Source organism: Populus nigra, chromosome 9, assembly GCF_951802175.1.
Source record: "Populus nigra chromosome 9, ddPopNigr1.1, whole genome shotgun sequence".
Taxonomy (NCBI): Eukaryota; Viridiplantae; Streptophyta; class Magnoliopsida; order Malpighiales; family Salicaceae; genus Populus; species Populus nigra.
In genome coordinates, this window is record NC_084860.1 from 13,439,572 (window position 1) to 13,467,514 (window position 27,943).

General features: G+C 31.7%; 3 protein-coding genes across 5 annotated transcripts; 1 reads left to right on the forward strand and 2 right to left on the reverse strand.

Annotated features, from left to right (window-relative positions):
* Positions 1-3,106: 3,106 nt before the first annotated feature.
* On the forward strand, positions 3,107-6,942 carry LOC133702851 (protein DETOXIFICATION 19-like). 3 transcript variants are annotated; one of them, XR_009843792.1, is made up of 8 exons: positions 3,108-3,604; positions 4,551-5,095; positions 5,185-5,271; positions 5,385-5,441; positions 5,534-5,772; positions 6,149-6,267; positions 6,354-6,554; positions 6,678-6,942. XR_009843792.1 is itself a non-coding variant. In XM_062127173.1 (7 exons), exons 1-7 carry the CDS (start codon positions 3,326-3,328, stop codon positions 6,483-6,485), a joined length of 1,458 nt encoding a protein of 485 aa, XP_061983157.1. In that variant the 5' UTR covers positions 3,107-3,325; the 3' UTR covers positions 6,486-6,639. The 3 variants fall into 3 exon arrangements, 1 of the variants encoding a protein (XP_061983157.1); XR_009843793.1 differs by lacking the exon at positions 3,108-3,604 and adding an exon at positions 3,634-4,068; XM_062127173.1 differs by lacking the exon at positions 6,678-6,942 and having other exon boundaries at positions 3,107-3,604; positions 6,354-6,639.
* Positions 6,943-12,680: 5,738 nt separating this feature from the next.
* LOC133702771 (protein DETOXIFICATION 18-like) lies at positions 12,681-15,203 on the reverse strand. The gene is made up of 7 exons (XM_062127090.1): positions 14,842-15,203; positions 13,995-14,539; positions 13,823-13,909; positions 13,655-13,711; positions 13,304-13,542; positions 13,071-13,189; positions 12,681-12,818 (listed from the first exon to the last, which is right to left on the reverse strand). Exons 1-7 carry the CDS (start codon positions 15,121-15,123, stop codon positions 12,681-12,683), a joined length of 1,467 nt encoding a protein of 488 aa, XP_061983074.1. The 5' UTR covers positions 15,124-15,203.
* A 9,206-nt stretch (positions 15,204-24,409) lies between these two features.
* On the reverse strand, positions 24,410-26,071 carry LOC133703828 (protein CDI-like). The gene is made up of 2 exons (XM_062128525.1): positions 25,911-26,071; positions 24,410-25,382 (listed from the first exon to the last, which is right to left on the reverse strand). The coding sequence occupies exon 2, from the start codon at positions 25,369-25,371 to the stop codon at positions 24,604-24,606; it is 768 nt and encodes a 255-aa protein (XP_061984509.1). The 5' UTR covers positions 25,372-25,382; positions 25,911-26,071; the 3' UTR covers positions 24,410-24,603.
* Between the last annotated feature and the right edge of the window lie 1,872 nt (positions 26,072-27,943).

Genomic DNA, 27,943 nt, shown 5'->3' on the forward strand with positions numbered 1-27,943 from the left:
TAGATATATCAGCTTGAGACATGAATGCATAAGGTAGTTAATTTCTAACAGGATAATTATCATTGTGTATGTTAGATCTTGCAATAATATAGCAGATGTTTTCATTAAACGTCTTTCAAGAGATTTAGTTAGAAATTTTTTTCTAGTATGAGATTAAGACCATTTAATTAAACTTACTAATAATAGGCACCCAACTTTTACTAGTACCTTAACTAGTTAGGAGTTTCATAGGTAATAACAAATTGTTAGTAAGAATGGTGTATACTAATTTGTGTATGAAATCAAGATTTATAAATTTAGTATTTCAAATAAATAGGAGGATGAATGATTAACACTCTTAATGAAATATCAATATAAGGAGATTTCACCTGTATAAAGTAATGATGCTTCAACAAAAGTTTGGAAAACTTTGTAAATGTTCATGAATTTAGGAAATAGCACAAGGCTATATTATTGCTAAGACAATGGTGAACTTCTGTTTTGGATTAATTGGATCACGTGTGTAGTATTTTCAATTCTATTGAATGAAATCTTGATTTAAGCTTTTTTGTCATCATGATTTCTTTAGAGTTTTGAAATACTTACACTAAGAAGAGGTTTAAATCTAAAGATACCTTATTTTATGTATGAAACATGGTACCACCTAATTTACAAGCTAAGTTGGGAATAATTGTTAAAATATAGCTTGTATATTAGGTAGTTAAAGAGAACTTAATCCCAAATTGAAAAAGTAAGAGGTTTTGTTATATCTTATAATGTGAGAGACATCAAATCAGTTCTTAATAGGTAAGGGAATTAGTTGCACAGAGTAGCTCAAATGATCGAGTTCTATTGAGACTAAATTATAGTAAGAAAAATTGATGAATATGTTACCTTCATAAAGTCCACTGGAATATAAGGGTTTTTAGGCATAATTATAAGAAAGACCTTTCATTTCATCCATATAGCTTTGTTGCTTGATTTTCAAATTCAAGAAGACTAGTACAAAATTGTTTGATCCAACCATAAAGCCGTACCATGAACAGAAATCAAGAAACACTTTTAACAATAAAAACAACATTTAGAAAAAACATGATGGCCAACAAATCTCCCATTTAAGGGAAAAGAATATAGGAAAGAATTATACAGAAAAAAATAGAAAGTCTAGAAGAGAAAACACGCAAGGAGTCATATAAATAAAAAAAAAATGAAGCAAAACTAGCATGATTTGTTTTCCTCCCTTTGCATTTTACCATTAACTTTAACCATATAAGGAAAAAAAGGATGCATACCTTAAACCAAATTAAAAAGGAGACACAAATGTAGCATTAATCTTGTGATAACAATTGAAAGCAAAATAAAATATAAAAAAGAAATGCAAAAAATTAATAAAAGTTAAGGGGGATAATTAAAACGAGGGGAAAATGAATTTGATTCTTAGGAGTTGGACTTAAGCTGTAAACATACTGAAAGCAAACTTAAACAATATCATGCACTCTCACAAAGTACCACTCCTTACCAATAAGCTCTCCAATACCAATTTTTACTAAGGTCAATAGAAAATCTTGATTTGGATCGGAAATACATATTTATAAAAAAAACTCAACAACTAGAAGCTCAAATGCTCTTTAGAAAGCATCGGTATTTAACATAACTTCACTATTGTTGTTAGAATATAATATAAATCATATTTTTAACAGTTTAAGTTTATGGATTGAAATGGTTCTTTAACATTGTATCAAAGCATTATTGACTATGCGGTCATGAGTTTAAATCTCATCACCCCTATTTTATTTGATAAAATTAAGCACAAGGTAATCTCATCACCTAAAAGTTTAAAGTCCAAAGAACTTTCATTTAAGGGGTGAGTTAGATAATAATATAAATCATATATTACAATCTTACCTAATAGTTTAAACTTTTAGGTTCAGATAGTTATTTAACATGATATTAATGTTTTGTTGACCAAGTGATCATGAATTTGAATCTCAATACTAAAATCCTATTAGTTAATTTTGATAAGTAGTTTTTTATTATAACCATATAAAATTAATGGATGTATGTCGACGATTAAAAGTTTATTTAGAAAATTGATCATCTTTTTATCCTATAACTGTATGTTTTCTTCTATAGAAGAAGCATATGTGAAAATAATTTTTATTCTCTCAAAAGACTTTCTATATATGGATCAAGGTACATTTTCTTTTAATAACTTTTTGAATGTGAAAATCATAAAGTTATAAGATTACGAGCATTATATATTTGATTGTTTTTGTTTAAAAATTAAAGAAATATATACTTGGATTGAAAATATCCACGATTCAAGAAAAGGATAGGCTGGTGCCTTCCCTTTTCAGCTTTTAATGGCCCGCTGAAGTTGTTCAAGCAATGAGAGCAGATTAGGTCTCCTGGTGCCTTCCCTTACTGTCAAAAAGTAATATTATGACTGACACGAACAAGGAGAACTCAACTGTTTAACGTAAAAAGAGAATAAATGGGTTGTCGATCTGTTGAACAAAACAGCTGCAGGAACAACCAAAAACAAACACTTTCTAATACAAAGAGCACTTGCAAAACGCTCACACAAAGCTTTCTAATGCACACAGCACAGGGAGGGAGCACTTTACCCACACTTGAAAACACAAAGAAGAACACACTACAACACTCACTTACACAGCATAAGTCGATTTATAAGTCGATTGAGTGTATATTAATTAGATTGATCACACAAGTAGTAAATATTTTGCTAGGAGATTGAAACATAAGTTCATAATTTACTTATGTCTCAAATACTGAACTAAAATCGGTTGATCTAATGTCTCTTACAGGACCTTTCTTTAAATATATTAGCATGTTTGAAAGTTTGGTTGTGGTTGTTTTTTAAAATGTTTTTTATTTAAAAATATATTAAACTAATATATTTTTTTATATTTTTAAAATTATTTTTAAAATTAGTGTATCAAAATAATTTAAAAATATAAAAAAAATAAAAAAATTTAAAATTTTTTAAAAATATTTTTAAAACACAAAACAAAATTAATCTTACTTATATCTCAAGCATGCAAGGACACGACCATGGAGCCCTAACCCATCTCCTTACTGCTTCGACCCATAACCTTCAAATAAATATCGAGATGGGGTGTGAGGTCATCTGAAATCAAACGACTCTTCCTAAACCATTTAAGACCCCTTTAAAATATAAAATAAAAGGGACATAACAGGACTGATTCACCACATGTAAATCTCCATCATTTTCAACTTTTGTTTAATGAAAAAAGAGCTATCGACATAGTAGAAGTTTGAAGATAGACGAAAAGGCTGGAGAAGGCAGGCCAAGATCAAAGAAATGTTATCGAACACAAGTTTTGAAGCTGCCCCTTTATTGGAGCGTAGCAACAGTAGTGTAGAAGAAGGTGAGAAGAGGAGGCTGCGGTGGAAGAAGGTGTTAGATGTAGAAGAGGCCAAGAACCAAATCTTGTTTTCATTGCCCATGATTCTCACTAATGTTTTCTACTACTTGATAACTTTGGTCTCTGTCATGTTCGCTGGTCATCTCGGAGAGCTTGAGCTTGCTGGAGCCACCCTGGCTAACTCATGGGCTACGGTCACTGGTTTTGCCTTCATGGTAACTCAACCTCGCACTTCTTTTTATGATTTTTTCCAAGTATTAAGTCGGGCTCATATCTTAGTTCTTGCCTTGTATTTTTTCCTTAATTCCATGTTCATCCCATTTTTTACTTCTGTTTCTAGAATTGTTTAAAACCGACAAGATGCGTCTCAGTGTCCGCCAGAATTGAAATGTGAGATATTGTCAAGATTCTTGTGCTCCACATGTTGCTGTGTATGATAAGATTGACCAATTAAAAAACAACAAACGGATAGCTAGCCTTTATTGCCAAATCAAGACTAGGACTCCATAATGTTCGCTTACAATTTAGCAGCACGTTATCATAGGCTTTAGAAAAACAACATGTAAGAGCCCAGCACACTAGCTACATCAAGGATACATGATTTATCGGGCTGGGCCGAGTTTTATTTAGATCGTTGATTGTATAGCCTCTAGAGCAGTAGAAGAAGCCTGTAGAAATGGTAAGAGTCCAGGTGGGTTGCATGTTTGTTCCCAGATCACTACAGTCAATTAAGAACAGATGGTGATCAGAATTCAAACGGTGTTGTAATTGAAGAATTGGTAGTGCATGATTGTGTCAAAACACTGTACAGATCATGATAATATTAGTATAATTAGCTAAAAACACTATGATACGCTTCATTGAATCATAAGTTGTCCTTCCCCTTTTTTTAATGATCAAGGTGTCTTTGGACAAGCTTTAGCTTTTATATCTTAAAATTAAGTCTTTTCTCTTTCTGTTCTTAGACGGGTCATCCACATTAGAATTGGTGCATTTACCAGATTATTTTTTCCTGGAAGACTCAATTTTGATCCCTACTACATACAACCCTTAATTCAGGTTCTATCTTCATGGTCTCTGTGTCCTTTGAAAGCCTCTTTTGAGACGATGATATTTTGTTGATTCTCGTTTTACCCTCTCCTGTTGTTTTTTTTTTTCCAGGTAGGGTTGAGTGGAGCACTCGAAACACTATGTGGTCAAGGATTTGGTGCAAAGATGTACAGAATGCTAGGAATTTATCTTCAAGCATCCTGCATTATATCATTCATCTTCTGTATTACCATATCGGTTATATGGTTCTATACAGAGCCAATTCTATTATTACTCCATCAAGATGCTCACGTTTCTATGACTGCTGCTCTCTACATGAAGTATCTCATTCCTGGATTGTTCGCATATGGCATTATGCAGAACATCCTGAGGTTTCTTCAGACACAATCTGTAGTAATGCCCCCTGTGGTATTCTCATTAGTACCACTGTGCATTCATATCGGTATTGCTTATGCTTTGGTTCACTATACAGCTCTTGGGTTCAAGGGAGCTCCACTGGCAGCATCAATTTCACTATGGATATCAGTCCTAATGTTGGCCATTTATGTGATTTGTGCAAAGAAATTTGAGCATACATGGGGTGGGTTTTCATTTGAGTCATTTCATTACATTCTTCATGACTTGAAACTAGCCCTGCCTTCTGCTGCAATGGTATGGTAAGTGAAAGTGTACAGGATTCCGTTCAGTTCTTGATCCTGACTAATAAAATCTCACTAGCAATCCACTTCCCAAAATGTTTTGCCAGCTTAGAGTATTGGGCCTTTGAGATTCTGGTGTTCCTAGCAGGACTGATGCCAAGCTCAGAAATAAGCACCTCATTGATCGCAATATGGTACGTTCAATTACTATTGTCTGTCTTTACAATCTCTTGAAATAAAATTTCTGTTTTGACGCTAGTTTCTCGTTCTTACTCTGGTTGTCCCTTTTTTTTTTTCGAATATTCAGTGTAAACACAGAAGCTGTGGCCTACATGTTAACCTATGGTCTGAGTGCCGCTGCAAGGTTTGCTGATAATTTGAATTAAAATTTCATTTGTTTTGTTATTGTTTCATTTTTCCGTTTTAGATATTGAAATTAATAACTTCATGTAACAGCACAAGGGTGTCAAATGAATTAGGAGAGGGCAATCCAGATAGAGCTAAGAATGCTATGGCTGTGACTCTCAAGCTCTCTGTCCTTCTTGCTCTTCTTGTTGTTCTGGCTCTAGCATTTGGTCACAACATCTGGGCTGGGTTTTTCAGTAGCAACCCTACAATAGCAAAGGAATTTGCATCAATGGCTCCCTTTCTTGCAATGTCGATTACTCTTGATTCTGTGCAAGGTGTCTTCTCAGGTTCGAAACATGCACTTTTCTGTAGATATGGGAAGTTAATTATTTGAGGATTATTTTCAATTTTTCTCATATTTGTCATCAATGAAAGGGAATCAGATGCACTCTTTCTGATTAGAGGACTAATCACAATTTCCTTGATCATTCTTTTCTCAGAATCAATTTGCTTAGATTTTAGAAATGGTTTATAGAATAAAGTTATCATAATATTTTTTTTTTTTTTGTGAAGAATATAAGGTCCTGGAGGGAATATCCTACAATGATGTGCTTCTTCTATTTTACTAAATTCAGAAGCTTCTTATCATCTATACACAAACCTTTCCTATCAAATTGAAAACAAAAAACCTTTTTTTCACATAATGCATTTGACATACTGCAGGGGTGGCCAGGGGTTGTGGCTGGCAGCACTTGGCTGTTTATGCGAACTTGGCAACATTCTACTGTATTGGCATGCCTGTAGCTTGTGTTCTTGGATTCAAGTTAAAGCTATATGTTAAGGTATTGTCAAAGAAATGTAACAAGGCTGGAAAAAAGGACCAATTGGACTAACTTTTATGAATTCTGATGTATTTACTTTGGTGCAGGGTTTATGGATTGGCTTAATCAGTGGCCTTTGTTGCCAAGCCGTTACCCTCTTGTTAATCACAATAAGGACCAGTTGGACTGCAACAGATCTGACTCTAACCAAAGAGAAAGAGAACCCCATTGTCGTCTAACAGTATCTTCTCAATTAATTGTCGACAGACAGCTTAGCTGAACTGCAAGTTACTAGCAAGTGGCAAAAAGTTAGTCATGAAATCAATATGCGTTTTGTAGAAACAAGCTTAGTCTTATGATGCAGTGGCTTTCTATAAAGAAATAGATTTTATATTCACTGACCAAGAACAATGACTCTCTCAAAATTTCAGGCTGGAGAGAGCATTTGAACTTCAGTTGCATGCATGCACGAGACCACTTGATTGGGATTTGTTTCAACTAAATTGCTCCCTCGAATTCTGTCATGGTTGTCATTCAGATTAAAACAAGTCGGCAAAAACCTACAATCAACTTCTCACTTTTGATGTCCCACGAATCTCGTTGCTTACACCTTCAGAGGGATTTTACTCCAAAAAGAACATAATCTGAACCGTTTCAACATATAATTCAAGGACTCATCTGTTGAGACTTGTCGAATGTTTCTTCAGAACTCGTATGGATATATTGTGTATTCACATAGTGGGTTTTGTCCTGAAAAAACGTCTCTTGGGCAAAGAAATCAAGGAGTCTTGTGCTTATAAGCAACCAAAACCCTCGTTTCCTAGTTGATATAGGATAGTGGCATCATCATAGCCCCTCAAACGAGGGTCTTGGGTAGTCACACATGGGTGATGTCCCCATAAATAGTGCCAATGATGATGTGTGATCACACCCGCACATGATAAATCCCAAGAGATATTGTTCAACTGTAACCACATAATGAGTTTTGTCTTGAAAAAGTATCTCTCAAGGAGAGAGGTTGAGCCTTGTGTTTATAAGTGATCAAGGCCTTGTCTCCTAGTCAATGTAGGATAATAGCATCATCAACCTAGAAGGCCATGTTTAATAAGCTGCCTTTCACTAGGAGACCACCTATCTTTCACTGCTAGTTTAGTAATGAAGCAGCACTAGGGATTTGAGAAGGAGCTAAATAAGAGTCATGAGACTTTATACGTCCTCGAAACTTTGTCTCTCGTTTCCCATGGTTTTGACCTTACTAAATCTTCCATATTGACAACCAGTGAAAAAACAAATACCACATTCATTCAGATAGATTTCTTTTCAAGAACCTTACATTTTCTTGTTTGTTTTTATCTATCTTGCTCTTAGGAGCATTGAACATGTCATTTATCAAATTAGCTTCTATTTCCTTGTCATAATTAACACCTTTAGCAGTAACAATTGCCAATATTTGTCGATAAAAAATGACATGAAAAAATGAAGTTGGATTTATCAATATTTTTCAATAAGTTTCTCTACTCTGAAAATAACCTAATCTTTAGCATAGGGACCTTCACTCTTAATGTGGCCCAACTCCATCTAGTAATTACTCCTACCTAACACTCTCCTCACCAAAAAGTTTTTTCCCAATGTATCGTTAAACCAAGTAAGGATTTTCTTTATCTTTAGTATCTTAAAGATCCATTGTAGTCGAGGTTGTCCAGCTTCAGGAAAAGCACCATGAAAACAAGTCGCAGCAACTGGAGAGGTCTCTACAGTTGAAATCAAGGTTAGGGGCATTAGTGGTGCCACAAGAGAGGTCTCCACAGTTGAGGCTACAACAACAAACTCTACAGGGGTGGAGACCATTTTTCTCTTAAAGTTTACAGCAAAGCCTACAATCACTTCAGGAGGGATCATTTACGGTTGATCCCCAACTAGAGAAGTAGTGGTTCCCCTCATTTTCATGAGATAGTGGATCTCGCCATTATTTCATCAAAAACAGTTTCCTTAAAAAAAAGCAAGCTCATCTATATTGATGGGATCATTTTCCATGTTTGCTCTAGCCCTAACTCCACTCAAGTCAATAGATGAAAGTCTCTTTTTTTATGCAAACACGCTCTACTCTGTCGACCTTGTTTAAGTTTCTCATTCTCCTTCAACTGTTAACCCAACATAAACCAAAGTTAGAAATTAATATTTAGATGAACAAAAATAAGAGATAAAGAAGTTGCATACTTTATAACAAAGTGTGGTAATGTCTTTTGGTCATCTTATAAACACTATACTCAGTTAAGGTCAAGGCCAACATAATACTATTTTTTCCTCATCTGAGCTTGGACGGAGCCTATTGTTCACATTAGAGGGGTGCTCTCTAATAGTAGAAACAACCTTAAATTATTTACATCTCATCTATGAGGTTCATCATCTCATTGTATCTCACTATCATCTACCTCCCCCTCTATTTCTTGATGTGTGCAAGCTAGCCCTAAAAGATCCCCCTTCATTAATCCAATGAGTTTGTTAGTAAAAATAAAAAACCAACACACATCATTGTCATCATTAGTACTAGCAACTAAATGGTAACAAGTTCTAAATATATTTACGATAGGCTTGATTCCTACAAGCTTAAAGAACTTGTCAAAAACAGACAAATTATTCATCAATTAGGATGTAACTAGCTTGGACCTAACCTATAATACCAAAAAACTCCCCTCACAAACCTTTAAAAAGAGAAGTTATACCTTAACTCATACATACATATTAGGGAAGTAATCTCAAAGTACCCCTGAGTGGAGGCCAAGGTCAGTTAGCTAATTCTTTCATTCCTTGAAGGCAATTTAGCCACGTACTCCTCCAGTTATCAATTATTTATAAATACCACCTCATTTATGCTTAAGGTGCTAGGTGCATCGTCATCACGGGCTTGAGGTAGCCTCTTTCTCTCTATCTCTCTCGCTTTCTCTCTCTGCTAGGTTTCCTAGAGGAAATAGGGGAAGGAATTCTTCAATGTTGAGAACCGTCTTCCCCCCTTCTAGAGGTGGAAGCTGGATTTCTACCCCCTCTAGTTTTAGGACCCAATCTAATGGACCTTTGTCCCCTACGACTTCCTTTAGTTTATGGTTGGAACCTAAACTCATCACCAAAAGAAGCAACATCCCTACTTTTAGGGTCATATCTAACTTTCTTAGAGTCTATTTTTCTCATAAGAATGGAAAAATAAAAAAGAAACTTTTAAGGGCAGGGAATATTTAAAATGATAGTTTCTTCTTAACAAACAAAGCAAATCTCGCTCAATGCTTTTTCAACAATTTGTTTTTACAGAGAAATTACAAAGAATGAAAGTAAAAGAAAAATGCAAGCAAGAGAAGCTAGGGTTATAAAGGAAATAACTTTTGATCCTCACCGTTGAATTCACAATTTTTATTTTCTAAATATTTATACTTTAATTCTTAAAACATTTATAATACAAAAAAAAAACAAACACTATTATTCTTAGATAACTTTATCACTTAAGAGTCCCTACCAGAAGGAACTATTTTGCAGGTGTTAAGCCTTCTACCATCAACCACTTACCTCGTGAGCTCTAAAAAAGAAAATATTGACGTGAACATATGATTATCCATTATCCAAACACTTAAAAATCTCATTTCTGAGCATATTGATTTTAGAACATCATCAACTATTAATTAATTATTTTCTTGATTGGCTATCAAGTTATTCAGTGCACACTAATTAATGCAATGAAGCCTAAAATACATTATGATTTCTTTTTTTTCTCTTTTATCATTATAAATTAAAATATTTTTCATTCAAAGATGATAATGCTACAATTAAGCCTTGATTATTTTAATTGTACTCCATAACACCTATTAATAAATATTACAATTCATGTACTACTAATTCGAATTATTTATGAAGGTGGATATAGATGATCTTTAAGAGGAGGACTAGAGTCATTGATTTTGGAAAAAAATCAATTATAAAATTATAAAATTAACTTTATAATAAAATTATATTTGATTTAAAATTATATAAAAAACCTATATTATTTATACTTGTGAGATTGTTAATTAAAAAATTAAGCGACATATGAATGCTTAATTGATTATTACTTTAAAACTATAAAATTATTTATTGATACAATATATTTTAAACAACTTGTTATTACTATTAAAAATTATAATTACATTGCAATTATAAAAAAAAAAGATATTTAGGAAAACTATTGTAGATCAAGGCACAAAATTATTGTGGATTGTAATAATGGCATCATTTGTGTTTTTTTTTCTCACTCAGGTTTTTTTTGCTCTTCAATTTTATCCTTTCAAATTGATTTATTATGGATCTGACTTGATAGTTTGCTTCAATTGACTTCATGTTGGGTTCTTATGAGTTAAAGAAAAAATCTAGTACTTGTTTGATGTTTGATTTGGCAAAATACAATTTGATTTTATTGATTTAGAACAACTGAAGTTTTAAGGACCTAGTTTGAAACTAAAATAAATGTTTAGGGATTGGATTGAAAAAAATATAGGGAAATTGTTGGTATATACAACATATGCATTAGCATGTGAGAACATCAACCTAATTTAGGTCGTGCATACAGTGGCTACCATTATTCATTGGCGACCTTCCTTGATATCATTTGATTTGTCTCAGTAAACTCTTCCATCCAAAACAACACAAATGCATAAAGGAGGTTTGGTTTGTCTTTGGCGGCCTAATCTTCCTTTCTTTTTTTTTCTCTCTCTCTTTTCTCTCTCATTCCCTTGATTTTTGCACATGACATTATCTAAAATAGCAAAGTGGTCTCATTTGTTTTTGGATATCAAATTTGATTCTTAATCTTTTACTTTAGTTTTTTTTTTCAATTTAATCCTTAAATGTTAGGTTCTCTGGGAATTGTGTTTTGTAATTTTATTCGGTTTGCTTTCTATTTGGTTATTTTGATATCATGAATTAGATCACGAGTTTTGCTGGATAATTGAGTTGTTTTTCTTTTTGTTCTTTTTTAATCATTATTTTTTTTGTAATTTCATCATTCATCATCGAATTTGTTGAGAATTAAGCTTCAAGATTTTTTTTTGTTTGATTTCTATTAGGTTATTTTAGTATCGAGACTTAGGTCGTGATTTTAGTAGGTTAGTTCAGGTTAACTGGGGTCAATTTTATTTGGTACTTTTTGTTATTTGATTTTTTTTATCAAATGTATCCTTTAACATTGGATTAGTTGGGCATTAGGCTTTATAATTTTTTTTATTTGCTTTATATAGACTTATCTCAGTCTCGTAATCTAAGAAAAACTAACCCAGATCTCAAGTTTGACAAGCTAACCTTGGTTGACTTGCATCTTTTTTGTCCTTTTTTTTCAAATTAATTTTTTTTTCTAATTTCATCCATCAACATTTGATTGATTAGGAATTGAGTATCGTATGTTTTTTCAAATTGTTTTTCATGGGGTTATTAGGTTCTCATGACCCAAGTCGTGAGTTTGGAAAGTTAAATCAAGTTGACTTATGTTGTTTTTTATTTTATTTTTTTAAATTGAATGTTTTTTTTAATTCCATCATTCAATATTTTATTGATTAAAATTAGATTTTATTATTTATTTAGAATTGTTTTCTATAAGATTATCACGATCTTATAACTCTGATCATGAATTTGAAAATTTATCACTAGCTGCTCAAGCATATCTTGTATATTCTCATCTAAATATTTTTTTAAATATATCATCTAATATCGTACTGTCTTCATATTTAAAAAAGGTTTCGAACGATATGCATAGAATTTTGAATTCTTGATAATAAAAAATCTATTAAAAAACAAGTCAGCAGTACATTAGAGGTGGGTTCTAGCAGCAAAGGGCTGGTCCTCCCTGTGAGGCAAACACAGTTTGAATCTGGAACCCGCTTTAAGATGCCCGACGATACCAGGAAGAGGATTGGTCTTTTGGTTTGGAAAGGGTTGGAGAATACCCTGCTACAACAAAAATAAAAATAAAAATACATGAGCAATTTATTTTTGCGATAAAAAATTATTACAATCCTTAGCAAAGCGCGAGCGAGTTTCGCATCTAAGTATATTACTACTTCAACTCATGACAATAAAAAGAAAAAAAGGGAGAAAAAAAAAAAGACGACTCGGGTGTGAAACATGTGGCATAGCTCTTCTGCCTTGCTATTTTATTTCTCCTTTCCCTGATCATAATATGACAGCCTTGGCCATTCATAATCTCCAGTATTTATTTAAAAAGTGCTATGAAAAATGAAGTCAAATTCATTTTTTCAACTTTTCAAAATATTTCTCTGCACTGCAAAATTACCAATTTATTGCAAAAAAAGAGAGAGCTTTCATTGACAAAATTATCCATGTTGTCCCGGTCAATAGAACATTATGGCATCTGAGTTTCTCCTATCTGTCCCTCTTCATCAAAAGCAACTTTCGAGATTTTATCAAGGCAAGTTTGAGTTTTCCTTACCATTTTCCTCTGGTTCTGAGAGATCCATTCTAGTCCATTTTGTACGCAGTGTAATCAACAACAGAGTGCAGGTTTGGCATGACAGACCGCAGATTAAACCAATCCATAATCCCTGATCCGAAAAGGTCCCACAACAGAACATGAAAATCGAGAGAAGAAAGATTGAAAATAAGATGAGTAAACAGACTATGAAAATCCGGAGGACGAAGACTGAGAATAAGATGAGTTACTAGGTGCATTTTCCTCAATTTTGTATGCAGGGAAATTGCTGTCATAGAAGGTGAAAATGTCTAATATGTGTCTGTGAATAGCTGCATGCTTGTGTAGGTAAACGTAGAAACAGACTATTTTTGTTTGATTTCACCTTAGAATAAAGCTTCAACTTAAATCCGAGGAGGGTTGCCATCGGCATTCCAATGCAAAAGAATGTTGCTCCATTTACAATAACAGCCAGATTCTGCCAACCACACCCTCTTGTTACCCCTGCGTCAAATTAAAATACTTACATTAAGATCTGAACAAGTCATACAGTTAGCCACCTCAAGGAAAGGATAGAGAAATTAGAGCAGATAAGGAAAGAAATAGGATCCTTGAAACCTGTAAAGACGACTTGGAAGGCATCAAGTGCGATAGAGATAGCAAGGAAAGGTGTCATCGAGGCAAAGGCTTTTATAATGGAAAGGTCATCAGTGAAGAAGCCAGCCCAGATATCATGACCAATGACTAGTGCTAAAACAATTAGAAGAGCGAGAAGGACAGAGAGCTTGAGAGTCGTAGCCATGGATTGTTTAGCTTTATCAGGATTTCCTGCTCCCAACTCATTAGACACCCTTGTACTATTAACAGAAATTCTTAGTTTCAATATCTAAAAGCGTATAGGATCAGTTTAGGATCAAATTATGGAAATGCTATAACTAAGAAGTTTCAAATTAATTTCCAACCATTTACCTCACAGTAGCGCTTAGACCTGAGGTACACATGTAGGCAATGTCTTCTGTGTTCACACTGAAGAGAGACGAAAACATCACCATAGTCAAGTTAGGAAAACAAGTGCAGAACAGTTACATTTTGGCAAAAAATGTGTTGTGGTCATGTTGAGTACACTGTAAAGCATACCACATTGCAATCACAGATGTAGTTAGTTCTGCGTTTGGCATCATTCCTGCTATGAGCACCAAAAGCTCGAATGCCCAGTACTCCAGACTAGCAAATCATCAAGGAGAGCTTGTAAGATATATGACATCACAAACCTGCTACCAATAAAATGAAACATTTTTTGTTCTCTTACCACACCATTGCAGCAGAGGGCAGGGCCAGTTTCAAGTTTATTGGGATTTGACGTAATGATTCAGAAGAGAACCCCTCCCAAGTTTGTTTAAATTTCTTTGAATAAATCACATATATGACCAACACAATAGTCGAAATCCACAAAGATATTGAAACCGCCAACGAAGCTCCTCTGAAACCAAGAGCTGTCTTATGAACCAATGCATAAGCTGTACCGATGTGAATGCACATTGGGATTCCTGAAAGCAGGATGAGGGGCATGACAACAGATTGTGTCTGAAGAAACCTCAAGATGTTTTGAAGGAATCCAAACGCAAATATGCCTGGAATCAAATACTTTAAGTAAAGAGCAGCAGCTTTTGAAATTTGAGGATCTTGACGAAGGAAGATGAGTAAAGGCTCTGTGTAAAGCCAGATAATGCTTATGATTATGGAGCACAGAAAGTATATGATGCAGGAAGCTTGAAGATGAATTCCTAATGTTCTGTATAGTCTTGCACCAAATCCTTGACCACAAAGTGTCTCAAGTGCTCCACTTAATCCAGTCTGGGAGAAGGAAGAGAAAGAGAAAGAAAATTAGAAAGCAGGATCATATGCATTATACTTGATAAACAAAAAGAGTTGATAGAAGCATTAGGCCCAAAAGGACTAAGGCATTGCTCTATGTAGCAGAAAAAGGAATCAATTCAAATTAAGGATGCAAACCACTTAAGCTAGAGCTCTGCCATTCCCACTCCAAATCATTTTCCCTGATTGTATGTTCCTAACCATATATATGATAATATCATTAAATTATTCCTGTGTGTGTGCGCGGACGGGAGCGGGGGATGAGAGGGAGAGAAACGTACCATGAAAGCAATGCCAGTGACAGTGCACCATGAATTCCCAAGAGTGGCGCCAGCAAGCTCAAGCTGACCAAGGTGACCGGCAAACATGACAGAAACCAAAGTTATTAGATAGTAGAAAGCATTAGTAAGGATCATGGGCAGTGAAAACAAGACTTGGTCTTTGCCTTCTTCGACATCCAATAGTTTGATCCACCAGCATCTTCCTTTGCCATTTTGATCTTCACAATGATGATCATAAGCCTCCAACAAGGGTAAAGCAGTATCTAAACTTGTTTTTGACATCTCTACAGCTATCTCTATGATCCTTCTTTCAAGAAAAAAAGATATATTAGTTTTATGGTTGATTTTACATTAGATATGTATGCCATTATCGTAAAGTGTCAGTGTGTCGCTGCACATTTTTTCAAGCCCAGTTTATAATATAATATTGTCCACTCTTTTTTTTTTTTTCTATGAAGATAACATGTGAAATTAATGCTACCCATAATGTTGTTTAATGCACAATAGGGGTGTGTATAATGATTTTTTTTTCATGTTTTCATATTATTTTGATGTGCTAATGTCAAAAATAATTTTTTAAAAATAAAAAAAATTATTTTGATGTATTTTTAAGCGAAAAACACTTTGAACCGTCATCGCTATCACAATCTCAAGCAGACCTCAAATTAGATCAATATCAACGTGCAAATTAATTGATGGGGCATCCAAAATACATGAACATAACATTCAATCGTTGGAGCCCAACATGCGATCAACCAACTCAATAATTATTTATTAATTTGAGATATTTGGGAATGTGGTTGTAATTATTTTTCAAAATATTTTTTACTCAAAAATACATTAAAATAATATTTGTATTTATTTTTAAAAAATTAATTTTAATATCACCAAATCAAAACGATCCGAAAATATAAAAAAATGAATTTTAAACAAAAAAAAATTTAAAATTTTATCAACTACCTCTTAGAACGCAATGCCAAAACAAGATATAAATCTACCTAAACCAAAAGTCGATCAGCAAACCTAATATCCAATCAAACCACCCAACATACAGAGAGAGAAGGGGGGGGGGGGGGAATGGGTTGGATAGTCCAATTTTGGACCAACCTAAACCTTACACCTATTACTATTGAACTCTCTATTATAAAACCTAATTGAACCTTTAATGGAACCCTTTCCTAACCAAACTCAATAAAAGGTAAAGGGGGGAGGGGGGGATTCAAGCCCAACTATACCCTTTTCAGGCTAGCCTAATTGGACCCTCTCCGATCTTGGTCCAATCAGACCTTGTACCTAGACCATCCTCTCTCGCCAATAAACAACATCTCTTATAACAATTTTTCCATCAATAGTTATCTCTAAGCCTGACTCGATACCAACTCTCCTGACATGGTCATCATTTTTACTAGTTGTTATCTCTACGCCTCATTTTGCATCAACTTTCCTGGCTTGACCATCCTTTCCATTAATGGTTATCATAAGCTTGACTCTGCATTAACTTTTTTGGTCTAACCATCTTTTCTATCAATGACTTACTCTCCTATCAACCAATGGCAAGTATGACATACCAATTATAACACCTCACGTTTTAATAAAGAATTTTGCCAATGCCTTTCAGAACATTAATAAAAATAAGGTAACTTTTAGGTAGATAGATTCATTTTCTTTTTTAACTGAATCCAATATCATTTTTTTTTTCATCTCATTTACTTCCACGTGAATTTATATGTTCCATGTCATTGAATTCTCTATTTTGAATAATAACTTTTATATTCTTCTATTCTCTTTATTACCAATTATTTATTATAATATCTCCATTAAATTAATTTTTTGAATTTCTATATGCATTTTGTATTAAAAGGAAGATGAATTAATATTTCAATTATTTCAATATGGATATTACAACTCATTTCAATACTTGATTTGCATCCATAACATGACCAAATCTTTATTCTTTGTATTTCTTTTATAGAACAACATTCATTTCATATTTCATATTTCACAATATATCTACACATCTATTTAAAAGACTTATCACATTTAACAAAGTTTCAGTAAAGTTTTTTTTATACAGGGCTATATCCAAAAGAATTTGTCCTGTCATATCCTACATTAAGCACATTCTCATATTTTCCACATAGATAATTCAGGCATGCTACCAGTTCATTTATTAATCCATTATAATTTCTCATAGTTCATTCACAGTCAATTTTATCAATACTAGTCTTTCTTCCATTATTACATTATATACTCGACATAATAGATGCATGGATGTATTTAACACAAAAGAATATAATTTACAAAATATTTAAGTAAAAAGGCATAATTAAACACGTCCCAAAATGAAATTATTACAAAAACATAATATTTAAATTACATAAACTATATACCTCACAAAATATAATCTAGTAACTAATGTTAGCGCGGTCCCACTAAATGTGATAGACCCACAAAGACTTTAGCATATAAAAGTATAATTATTTATCAATTTAATATTTTATACATGTATTTCCCAAACAAATACAATCAACTTAATGTTTGTAATGACTTGAAGTTTCCACTACCACATCATAAATTTATTAGTCCATGCATATCAAATAAGTCACTATCAAAGTAACCAAATAAGATTTACATCAATTTATTTAGTTATCGTAAATACAGATGACTAATATTGTATTCTTTAATTTAATCACCATCTACATGACTCACTAAGTATTAGAAATAATATTCTTAGTTACTGTCAATACGATTAAACTAAGTTTTGGGACATCTCTTTATGTTCTGCCAATACAATTAATTAATATCGATAACATTTTTTTAGTTACCATCAACACAATAATCTAAGTATCATAACAACTTATATGTTTGTTAATACAATCGATAACATTTCCTTAGTTACTATCAACATGATCAACTAAGTATTAGAACATCTTATATGTTTGTCAATTAGATCGATTAACATCGATAACATTCCATTAGCTATCGTCAACATTATAAACTAAGTATCAAAATATCTTATATATTTGTCAATAAAATCAATTAATACTGATAACATTTTCTTAGCTACCGTCAACACGGTAAACTAAGTGTCAAAACATCTTATATATTTGTCAATACAATCAACGAGTATAAATGGTTAAACATTTCTACTTAATTCAAATCAAACATATCTTTTACATTTTATTTATAAATTATCATTTAAAATTTTATCATACATTAATTACATCTCAAAACATAATTCCACAATTTCCATTTCAATACTCAATTAACAATGATACAACATTTAAGAAAAAAATACTAAAGAAAAAAATACTAAGATTTAAATAGAACAAGGTACAAGGCACCTACCTGCTCCTCTGATAGACCTAACTCCTCCCGTTGATTGCCAAACTCATGATGCTTCTCCTCATTTCAAAAGGGAGATACAACACCAATTAATATGTCCCTCAAATCAACTTATCAATATTCAAGTCAAACCACTTTTTATTTAATAGTAACATGTTTCACTTTTTATTAGCAAAATACTAAACATGTGTTATATAATCCAACAAATCTCATCTTTATAAAATCCTACAAACAAAAAACTATCCAAAACTATATTTAAAACTTTCATATATAATTTTTAATAAATAAACACACTAATTTCAATTTCAATGAACAAAATCAACTATTTTTTTCCAACTATCACCATCTCATTAATATCACAAGATTAATCAAAATTTCAAAAATTTATTTTCAATTATTAAATTTCTTCCAAAACCATATACTGTGCCGACCCTAAGGCCCCCTTCTTCTTCCATAATTTTCCTTAAATATCTTCATAATTTTAACTAGTAATTAATCCTAATTCAAATCATGCAAACATTTCAAAAAAAAGTTTGATAAGTAATCATTACACATTATTATAATAATACACATCAATTACATTGAGTTAATAGGCATTTATACCAAACAAGCCAATCTCTTTCTTTTCTTCCTATTTAGCCGACCCTAGGCCATGAAAAACATGAAGTTTCTTCTTCAATTCCTAAAGATTTTCTGTCTTTTTAAACCTATTTCATCCTAAATTAATCAATTTACATTAATTTTACATTCCTCTATTTTTAACCAAGAACCCTAATTTGAAAGTTAAGCCCAAATTAATCAATTTACATCAATTTTATATTTCCCTCAATTTTAACCAAGAACCCTAATTTGAAAGTTAAGCCCAAATTAATCAATTTTATAATTCTTCCAATTTTAACCAAGAACCCTAATTTGAAAGTTAAGGGATTTTTACTTAATTTTTCTATTCTCATTCAACAATAAAATAATTGGTGCAAAATACTTTACCCGTAGATTTTGTGCTCAATATAAGTTCTTTGGTGAATTTCTTCCACCCCTTTTTTAGTTTCTCTCTCTAACTCTCACTTTAATCACTCATAAATTTGCTTTCATGTGTTTAAACTCTATTAATCTCAATTATAATGCCCGAAACTTGGTTTGTATACAAGAAAGGAAGAAAATGAAAGGGAAGTTTTATCTTCTCATCAATGGTTGGCAAGTTATAAGCAAGAGAGGGGTTGTAGTTTTTGTTAAAATTATAGTTTTTTCATTATCTTATGTATCTTAAATAATTCCAGGTAATCCAATAAAATTTGATTCTATATTTGAACGAATTTATTTGTATTCCTCGACAAAACTTCATGAAATACTTTATTCTCAATTTATATTATTTATTTATTAATTTTTTAATGATTTATTATTATCTTTTGTCCATTTCCATTATAGTTGAAGATTTGTACTTACATATTTTATCCTCGACATTAAAGGTCCACAACTATTTTCTTTTGTATAATTAAATATTCATTTATGCTTGCTTAAAATATATTCTATTTTTATATTTTTTAAAAATAAATTTAACTTGGGGTTTCCATTAACTAATTACTTAACTTTCTAGGAAAGTTGATATTCCATGTTATTTTTTTTCTCAAGCTTATACCACTCTTGTATATATAAATATCTTGAGTTACTAAAAAAAATAAAAAATCTCTGAAGCCTGCACCACACATTACTCTCCTTGCCCCTAGACATACATTCCACCTCTATTATTACAATATATATATATATATATATATATATATATATGGGGAAAACATTGTAACTTTCCTCACAAGTTATTAGAGATTATTACAATGTTTTTTTTAAAAAAATTATCTTTATTGATTTTATTTTTTTTAATATTGAGCTGATTAAAAATTTAGTTTTGTAATTTTGTTCTTTAAAACACTATAAATTACTATAGTATTTCCACACTTAGGTTTTTTTTGTTTCGATTTTTTTTCAAAATTGTTTGTCAGTTTTATTTTTTTAATATTAAGCTGGTTGAGAATTACAGTTGTTGTTTTTCTCACAAAACATTGTGGATTGTTACAGTGTTTCTCCACATGGTTTTTTTATGATTTTTTTCAAAATTATATTTGTCAATTTTATTTTTTTAATATTGAGTTGGTTGAGGCTTCGTAATTTAGAAAAAAAAACATTGTGGATTGCTACAGTGTTTCCCCACATGGTTTTTTTTTATGTTTTCTTTTTTGTTATGATTTTTTTTAAAATTATCTTTGTCGATTTTATTTTTTTTAATATTGAGCTGGTTAGAATTTAGCTTTATAATTTTTTTCTTTAAAACACTGTAGATTGCTACAGTGTTTCCCCACGTGGTTTTCTTTATGACTTTTTTCAAAATTATCTTTGTCGATTTTATTTTTTTAATATTAAGTTGATTGAAAATTACAACTACAATAAAGCACTGTAGCTTTACTCACAAAACATTGTAGATTGATACAGTGTTTCCAACATGGTTTTTTTCCCTGTTTTTTCTTGTTATGATTTTTTAAAAAATTGTATTTGTCAATTTTATTTTTTTAATATTAAACTAGTTGAGAATTTAGCTTTGTAATTTTTTTTCTTTAAAACACTATAAATTGCTAGCTACTGTGTTTCCTCATTTGGTTTTTTTTATTATTATAATTTTTTTCAAAATTATTTTTGTACAATAAAATTAAATCATATGGGAAAAGCACTATAGTTTTCCTCACAAAACACTTTGTATTGCTACAAATCATTTTATTCAGTTTCTAAGATTTTTATCACCAACATAATTTTTTTTCTGTCATGTAATATTAACTTTATCACATTTTTAGTTTTTATTACTTATCTAATATTTATTTATAATTATAATATTATTAAATACATTTATTTTATAAACTCACAAATTACGATACAGCCATAAAAAAAACAGTATTCAACAGATTACGAGACAGCCTGTATTGGCTGTAAAGGCAATCTCAATGCACTCTCATTTTAATGAGTAACACGTGGAGTAAAGTGGTTCAGATAGCCTCCTCCACAGGGTACATTAATGATTGTTTATATCAAGAAATCCTCAACATTAATTTGGTTGAAATGTCAGAATAAAATATTTTATTATTAATAAACAAACTAAAAGAAATGAGAGATTAACGACTCTTTGGCCATGCTCATCCTCCTGAGTAATCCAAAAAATACATGTGAATCAATTATTATCACTCTCACAATCTGTATTCTATTTTAATTCAATTATTGTTTTTACTGCTTTCTTTCTGGTGTTGCTGGGCATTTTAGATTGGAAATGGCAAGAGAAGGAGAAACGATCCCTCAAGATAAGACATTGAAATAATATAGTTGTTTCTTAAAGTATTTTTTATTCTAAAACATATTAAAATAATATTTTTTATTTTAAAAAAGTTATTTTTAACATCAGCATATCAAAATAATTTGAAAATATTAAAAAAAATATTAATTTAAAACAAAAATAAAATAAAAAACTTTTATTTTTTTAAATTTCCAAATAAAAAAATAAAAAAAAATCAAAATTAATGGTAGTTGATAAGAGTTGGAACTTGAAACTTGGAAGCTTCACACCAGCAGCATTCAAGGGCTGCCCACTTCTGAAGCCTTATTTAGGTATTGAATTTTATAAATTTGTTTTGATTTGATTTTTATAGAATTATCTTGATCTTCTAACCATGATCACGAGTTTTATGGGTTAACCGTTTTGATTCAGGTTGGTTTTTTTTAATTTAATTTTTTCTGAACTTTATATTTTAACATTGAATTGATTAGAAATTGTGCTTCATAATCATAATTATTTTTTATTTGCTTTCTTTGGAGTTATTATAGTCTCATGACTCTAGTCGCGAGTTTTGTTGGTTAGTTAGGTTTACTCGAGTTTTTTCCTCTCTTTTTTAATTGATTTTTTTTTTCAATTTCATTCTTTAATATTGGGTTGATTAGGAATTGAATTTTATAATTTTTTTTTCTATTTGCTTACTATGGAGTTATCTCAATCTCTTCACATTAGTTTGACAGGTTAACCTAGGTTGACTCGGATTATTGTTTTTGTTCTTTTTTATTTGATTTTTTTTTCAATTAATCTTTCAACATTGGGTTGATTAGGAATTGGTTTTTATAGTTTATTTTTTATTTGTTTTCTATGAGGTTATCATGGTTTTATGACTCAGGTTATGGGTTAAGTCAGTTAACCTAGGGTTTTTTTTCCTTTTTTGTTGATTTTATTTTCAATTTCATCTTTTAATATTGGGTTTATTGAGAATTATGCTTTATAAATTGTTTTAGTTTCAATTCTTTAAAGTTATTTTGGTCTCATGAATTAGATCATGAATTTGTTCAGTTGACTCAAGTGTTTTTTTTTGTGTTTTTTTAATTGATTTTTTTATTTTATCCTTTAATATTTAGTTAATTGTGAATTGAACTTCATAATTTTTTTCGATTTATTTTTTATAGGGCTATCTTGATCTTATGACCTATATTTGGTAAGTTAACCTGAGTTGACTCGAATTATTTTTTGAGTTAAATTTTATTTTTAATTCCATCCTTTAATATTGAATTAATTGAGAATTAGATTTAATAATATTTTATTATTTTCTTTCTATAGGTTTATCAGAATCTTATGACCTAGATAGCAGATTTGGCAGGTTAACCCGAGTTAATCCAAGTCAATCTAATATGGTTTTGTTTCAATATTAAAAAAAAAAAGATGTCATCTTGATTTGTTTTAGTCAAAATACATATTTATCGGTCATTTAAATTTTCTTTCAACTTGCTAAGTCAATCCCCATATAGTTTTAGTTTTTTCTGCTAACAAATAAATTAACGACACCTGGATATTTTTTTTCAGTATCTCATGACGTAGATAGCAGATTTGACAAATTAACTGAGTTTATTTGAGTCAATCTAATATGTTGTCGTTTCAATATTTTTTAAAAAAATATGTCCTGATTTTTTTTTGAAGTTAAACTATATTTTTACTCGTTATTTGTGTAGTTTTTAAATCTGTCAAATTGATTAATTTTCATATAATTTTTTTTCCTAAAAAACACATTATCAACACTTGAATTTTTTTTATATTAAAAAAATTAATCCAACTTACAACAAAGAAGCAATCATGTAGTTCCCTCTGAAGGGAGAGTTTATTTGGCGTTTTCTACATGATATTTTACCTGCTAAGGTAAAACTTTTCAAGAGGGGTAGGGTTCACGATCATGGATGCAGAATATGCCACATTAATGCGGAATCAACTCTCCATCTGTTCTTTGAATGTCCTGCAGCGAAATATTATGAGCCAAATTCTCTATTTCTAGGCAACTTTGTGGATGTCTTCAGCTGGTTTTCAAGGAAAGTTCTTCCACTTGAGGTCCCTATGATGGAAAAGATTTCTATGATCCTGTGGGCTATCTGGTACTCCTGAAGTCAAAGATTGTTCCTGGACAAATGCATAAATAACAATGACATTCTTGAAACAGCTGTGTCAAATCTCTCTGGATTCCAAGAGCTAAAATGAAGGTCAATCCATATACTTCTGCTTCCTGCAATCAAGGGCTGTCTAGATGGTTGCCTCCTGCAGACGGTTTTATAAAGATCAATTCGGAGCAGCTTCATCTACACAGTGCTGTGGTTTGGGTGTCATTTTTCGGGATCATCAAACGCAGAGTTATGATATCAGCCATGAGGCATAAATTCAATCACTCTGGGAGAGTTCCTAGCTAGCAGATATATGCTCTTTTTTTAGCTAGAGATATGGGGGGGCAGAAGGGTCGTTGTTGAGACTGATTGCTTCCTAGCTACCAAGTGTATCATGGATTCTAATTTGGACAGCTCTTACCCAGCTATGGTAGCAGAAGATATCGAATTCCTCTTCAACGATTTTCAATATTTTCGTTCGAAAGAACCACCAAGGGCTGAATATCTTCCATGATTTTCAGCCATTTTATTGAAAATCTTGTAAGAAGATTCGTTATTGATCAAAATCATAGAGACCAAAAATTGAAAGCAGTACCCAATTAAGGTGATCTTCAACCCAAGATAGTGTCACTGTGTAATCTAAAGCCTAGAGTGTTCCCCGACGAACCAACAAAAGAAGTGAAAGACGACTACTAATAAATAGATTGAATATAAAAAAACACAATTTTTTTAAAAATGCTCATAAATTTCATCAATAATCAAATGCTAATACGTAGTACAGCAGCAGTTCCTGAAATAAGAGAGGTTTCAGAGGCCAGAAATGGCCATGTACTAGCTAACTAACTAGCTGCTGCAAAGAATTACAGACAAGACTGCACAGGGTGGCATGCTAATACACAATACAAATGAACAGAACACGGGAAAATAAGCCTCGTAAATAAAAAATAATACTCCAGCTGATGAATCATATCTACTTTTGAATTATTTCTTCTCTTCCTTCACGCACTCATCCTTCTCTTTCAACCACAATTCTGCAAACTCACAATTCTTCCATGCCTCAAACCATGGGCCACCACGAGTATAATGTATTGCTTTAGGAAATGTTGTTGTGTCACCTTCCACAACTTTGTTATGACCCTCCAGGAAATTCCACACAAATGGGATGGAACCGATTTCTTCGTCCTCAAGCCACTGAAACCTATGAAGGAAAGCACCGGTTTGGGTATTCACAACCTCAGGTGTCAGAACCTTGTTCTTCGGGTGCCCACAATTGTACAACACCATGGAAGACCAATTCTTCCTTGGATACACGGTTTGCACCGCACCATCCATTTTTGTGGCCTCTTTTGGAGTATAGTCATGTTGCACACACATGATGGCATACTTGTCATCAATCAAATCCCTCAATTCCTTGATGTCAGCTAAGTAAAGGAAATCACAATCAACAAACATTGCCCAACCATCATAGTTAGCCAAATGCGGGGTCAAGAAGCGAGTAAAAGAGAACTCTGTGCTCTCAAGCTGGCCTCTCTCGCGCCAATACAAGCCATTCGTTCTAAGATCTGACTGCACAATGGGGGTGATCTCAACAGGGATCGAGGATCGTTTCAAAATAGAATGGCGACAAACCTCATAGGCAATATCTTCACGTGGATCGTAACCCACAAAGATCTTGAAGGGCTTGTCAATTGTAAAGCCTCCATTGGCAGTCACTGGATGTACCTCCCCATTGGTCACGGTCATGGTCATTCTAGCTGGCTCTGAATAGCGAATCAGGATCACAGATCGGTGTAAAACAACAAACAAACAAGCAAGCAATTACATTAATTTAGACCAAGAGGGCATATCGGATTTTCTGTTTTATATGCTCAGATTAGTTTTCGAAAAGAATAGTAGTATGATTTTATTCTGCCATGGCTTCAATTATCAAAAAGGCTGGCCGGATTAGCGATGTAATTAATAGGTAAAAAAAAAACAGAAATCAAATCATAGCAACAAAGATAACCCCAAGAAAAAATCAACGGTGGCAGTCTACGTTAATGAGAAATCCAGTAATAATTTGAGTTGGAGCTCAGTTTTAATACCCACATTTTGCCAATCAGAGAATCCAAGGCAAAAACTAATCAAGTAATCATTTTATAAAACAAATCAAGAAGAACAAACAGTAAGAGATGTGTTTAACCAAATAGATCTCCAGAAAAATAAAAACAATATACATTGAGCCAGCCAGCCAAGCAAGAATTTCTTAAAGAAAAAATGAAAAAAGGGATCAAATATGGAGAGAGTACCTGGAGTACAGAGGGGCAGATCTTGAAGAAAAGGATAGAGTTGAATTCAATGGTTTTTCTCCCTCTTGTCTTTCTTTCTTCCTTTCGATCTATCTATAGAAGGAAAGGCTAGAAAGAGAGGGGGAACTGAACGGAGGATATTAAGGGGAGAGAGATTAGTATTTATAGAGGGAGGGTAAAATTAGAAAGTCCTGTCACTCACTCATTATTTTCTGTTCAAAGTCAAATTTTGTAATCAATTCTCCAAACTCCAAGAATTGAAAATTAATTTTTTTATATTTTTAATTTTTTTAATATATTGATAAATTAAAAAAAATAAAAAAATATATATTTTTTAATAAAAAATACTTTATCACAATACTAAATATTATCTAAATAAAAAGTACAAAATTATAAGATAACAAATAATAATAATAAATGATTTATTTTTAGCAATTCCAAATTCTGTTGCCGACTTATTCAATCCATAATATTTCCTTATGCCAATGTTTATTACTAATATATTTCGAGTAAATTATTCTACATATTTATATGGTGTGTGGGTGCGGTGACTTTAGAGTTTTTTACCCGAGCTGAAAGTCTAAGTTAAGGGTCTAGGAAGTACTAGTTTATAAATTCACGGTAAGCTGTGATTTAAATTAATATTTTTTAAATATAATAATAAAATTTTTAGTATTACTATTAAATAGATTAGCGAGTCAATTTTAAATCCTTTTAATTTAATTCTTTATCTAGTCTAAGTTTAAAATCAAATTATTCATTTGATATGATTAAATCGACATAGTCAGTTAAAAAACAATTAAGTCATGAAATAAAAAAAAACATTAAGAATGAGATTAACAAAAAAAAAAACATTTAGACCCAACCCCATGTCTAGTCCGGGTTTAAAATTAAATCATGTGACAGTTTTTTTAACATGATGTAGTCTATTTATCCAATCTAAAAACAACTCACCCGACCAATAAAAAAAGTTTGAGAAAAAAATTTAGAAAAAAAAAGAAAAAATTAAAAGAAAAAACTATAAACTCGACTCCTTGTCTAGCTTGTATTTAAAATTAAGAGGATGTTTGGCAGTGTGGTAACGATTGCTTTTCAAATAACTTTTTATGCCGAAATGCATGCCAATGATGCTTTTTTATTTTTTTTTAAATTATTTTTGACATCAACACATCAAAATAGTTTAAAAACATATTAAATTAATGAATGAAATGTAAAAATCATATTAAATTTTTTAAAATCAAACGTACAAATCATATTAAATTTTAACAAAATAAAATAAAATTTTTTTTGAAACACGGTTTGCACCATGTTCCTAAACATATTCTAAAATAGTGTAAAAGTTGTCTCGACATGATTCAATTAACTTGATTAGTTTAAAAACAAGCGAGATAATTGTAAAAACAAATCTGATAATGAAATTGAGAAAAAAATAATGAAATTAAAATTAAAAAACAATGAAAAGAGAAAAAAAAAGAGAGAGAAAATCTAATTTCAATTGTAGAAGAGTCTAGCTAAAAGAAAAGATTTAAAAATTAAAAAAAAAAAAGAAGAAGAGATGTTTCACTATTTATATAAAAAATGCATGAGGTATTTATAGTTCTTCTAGTTAATAAATTAATGAATGAGATGATTTCAAATATCTTTTAAATAAATTTTTTATATATACATGACAAAAACATAAGTGATATATATATTGATTTATCATAGACATATTTTTCACATAGAATAGTCACCGGAATCTTCCCCTCTCACACGCACAAACACGCGGCAAACCCCTAGTGGAATACAATCCACTTGCAAGAGGACCACAGGCAGGCAGGAAAAATCGAATGGCAGGGACAGGGATCTCTTCTTGTTCGGTAAAACGAGCCCACCGCTTACTATCGGCCAAGCTGCTCACATCAGCTTTGTAATTTGAATCCATGGCATTCCAAGTGAATGATTTCAAGAACATAATTGAGTTCCTTGCGCACCTTCACTGTTCAAATCAACAGCGAACATCCACGAGAAACAAATTTTATGTTTTAAAAATG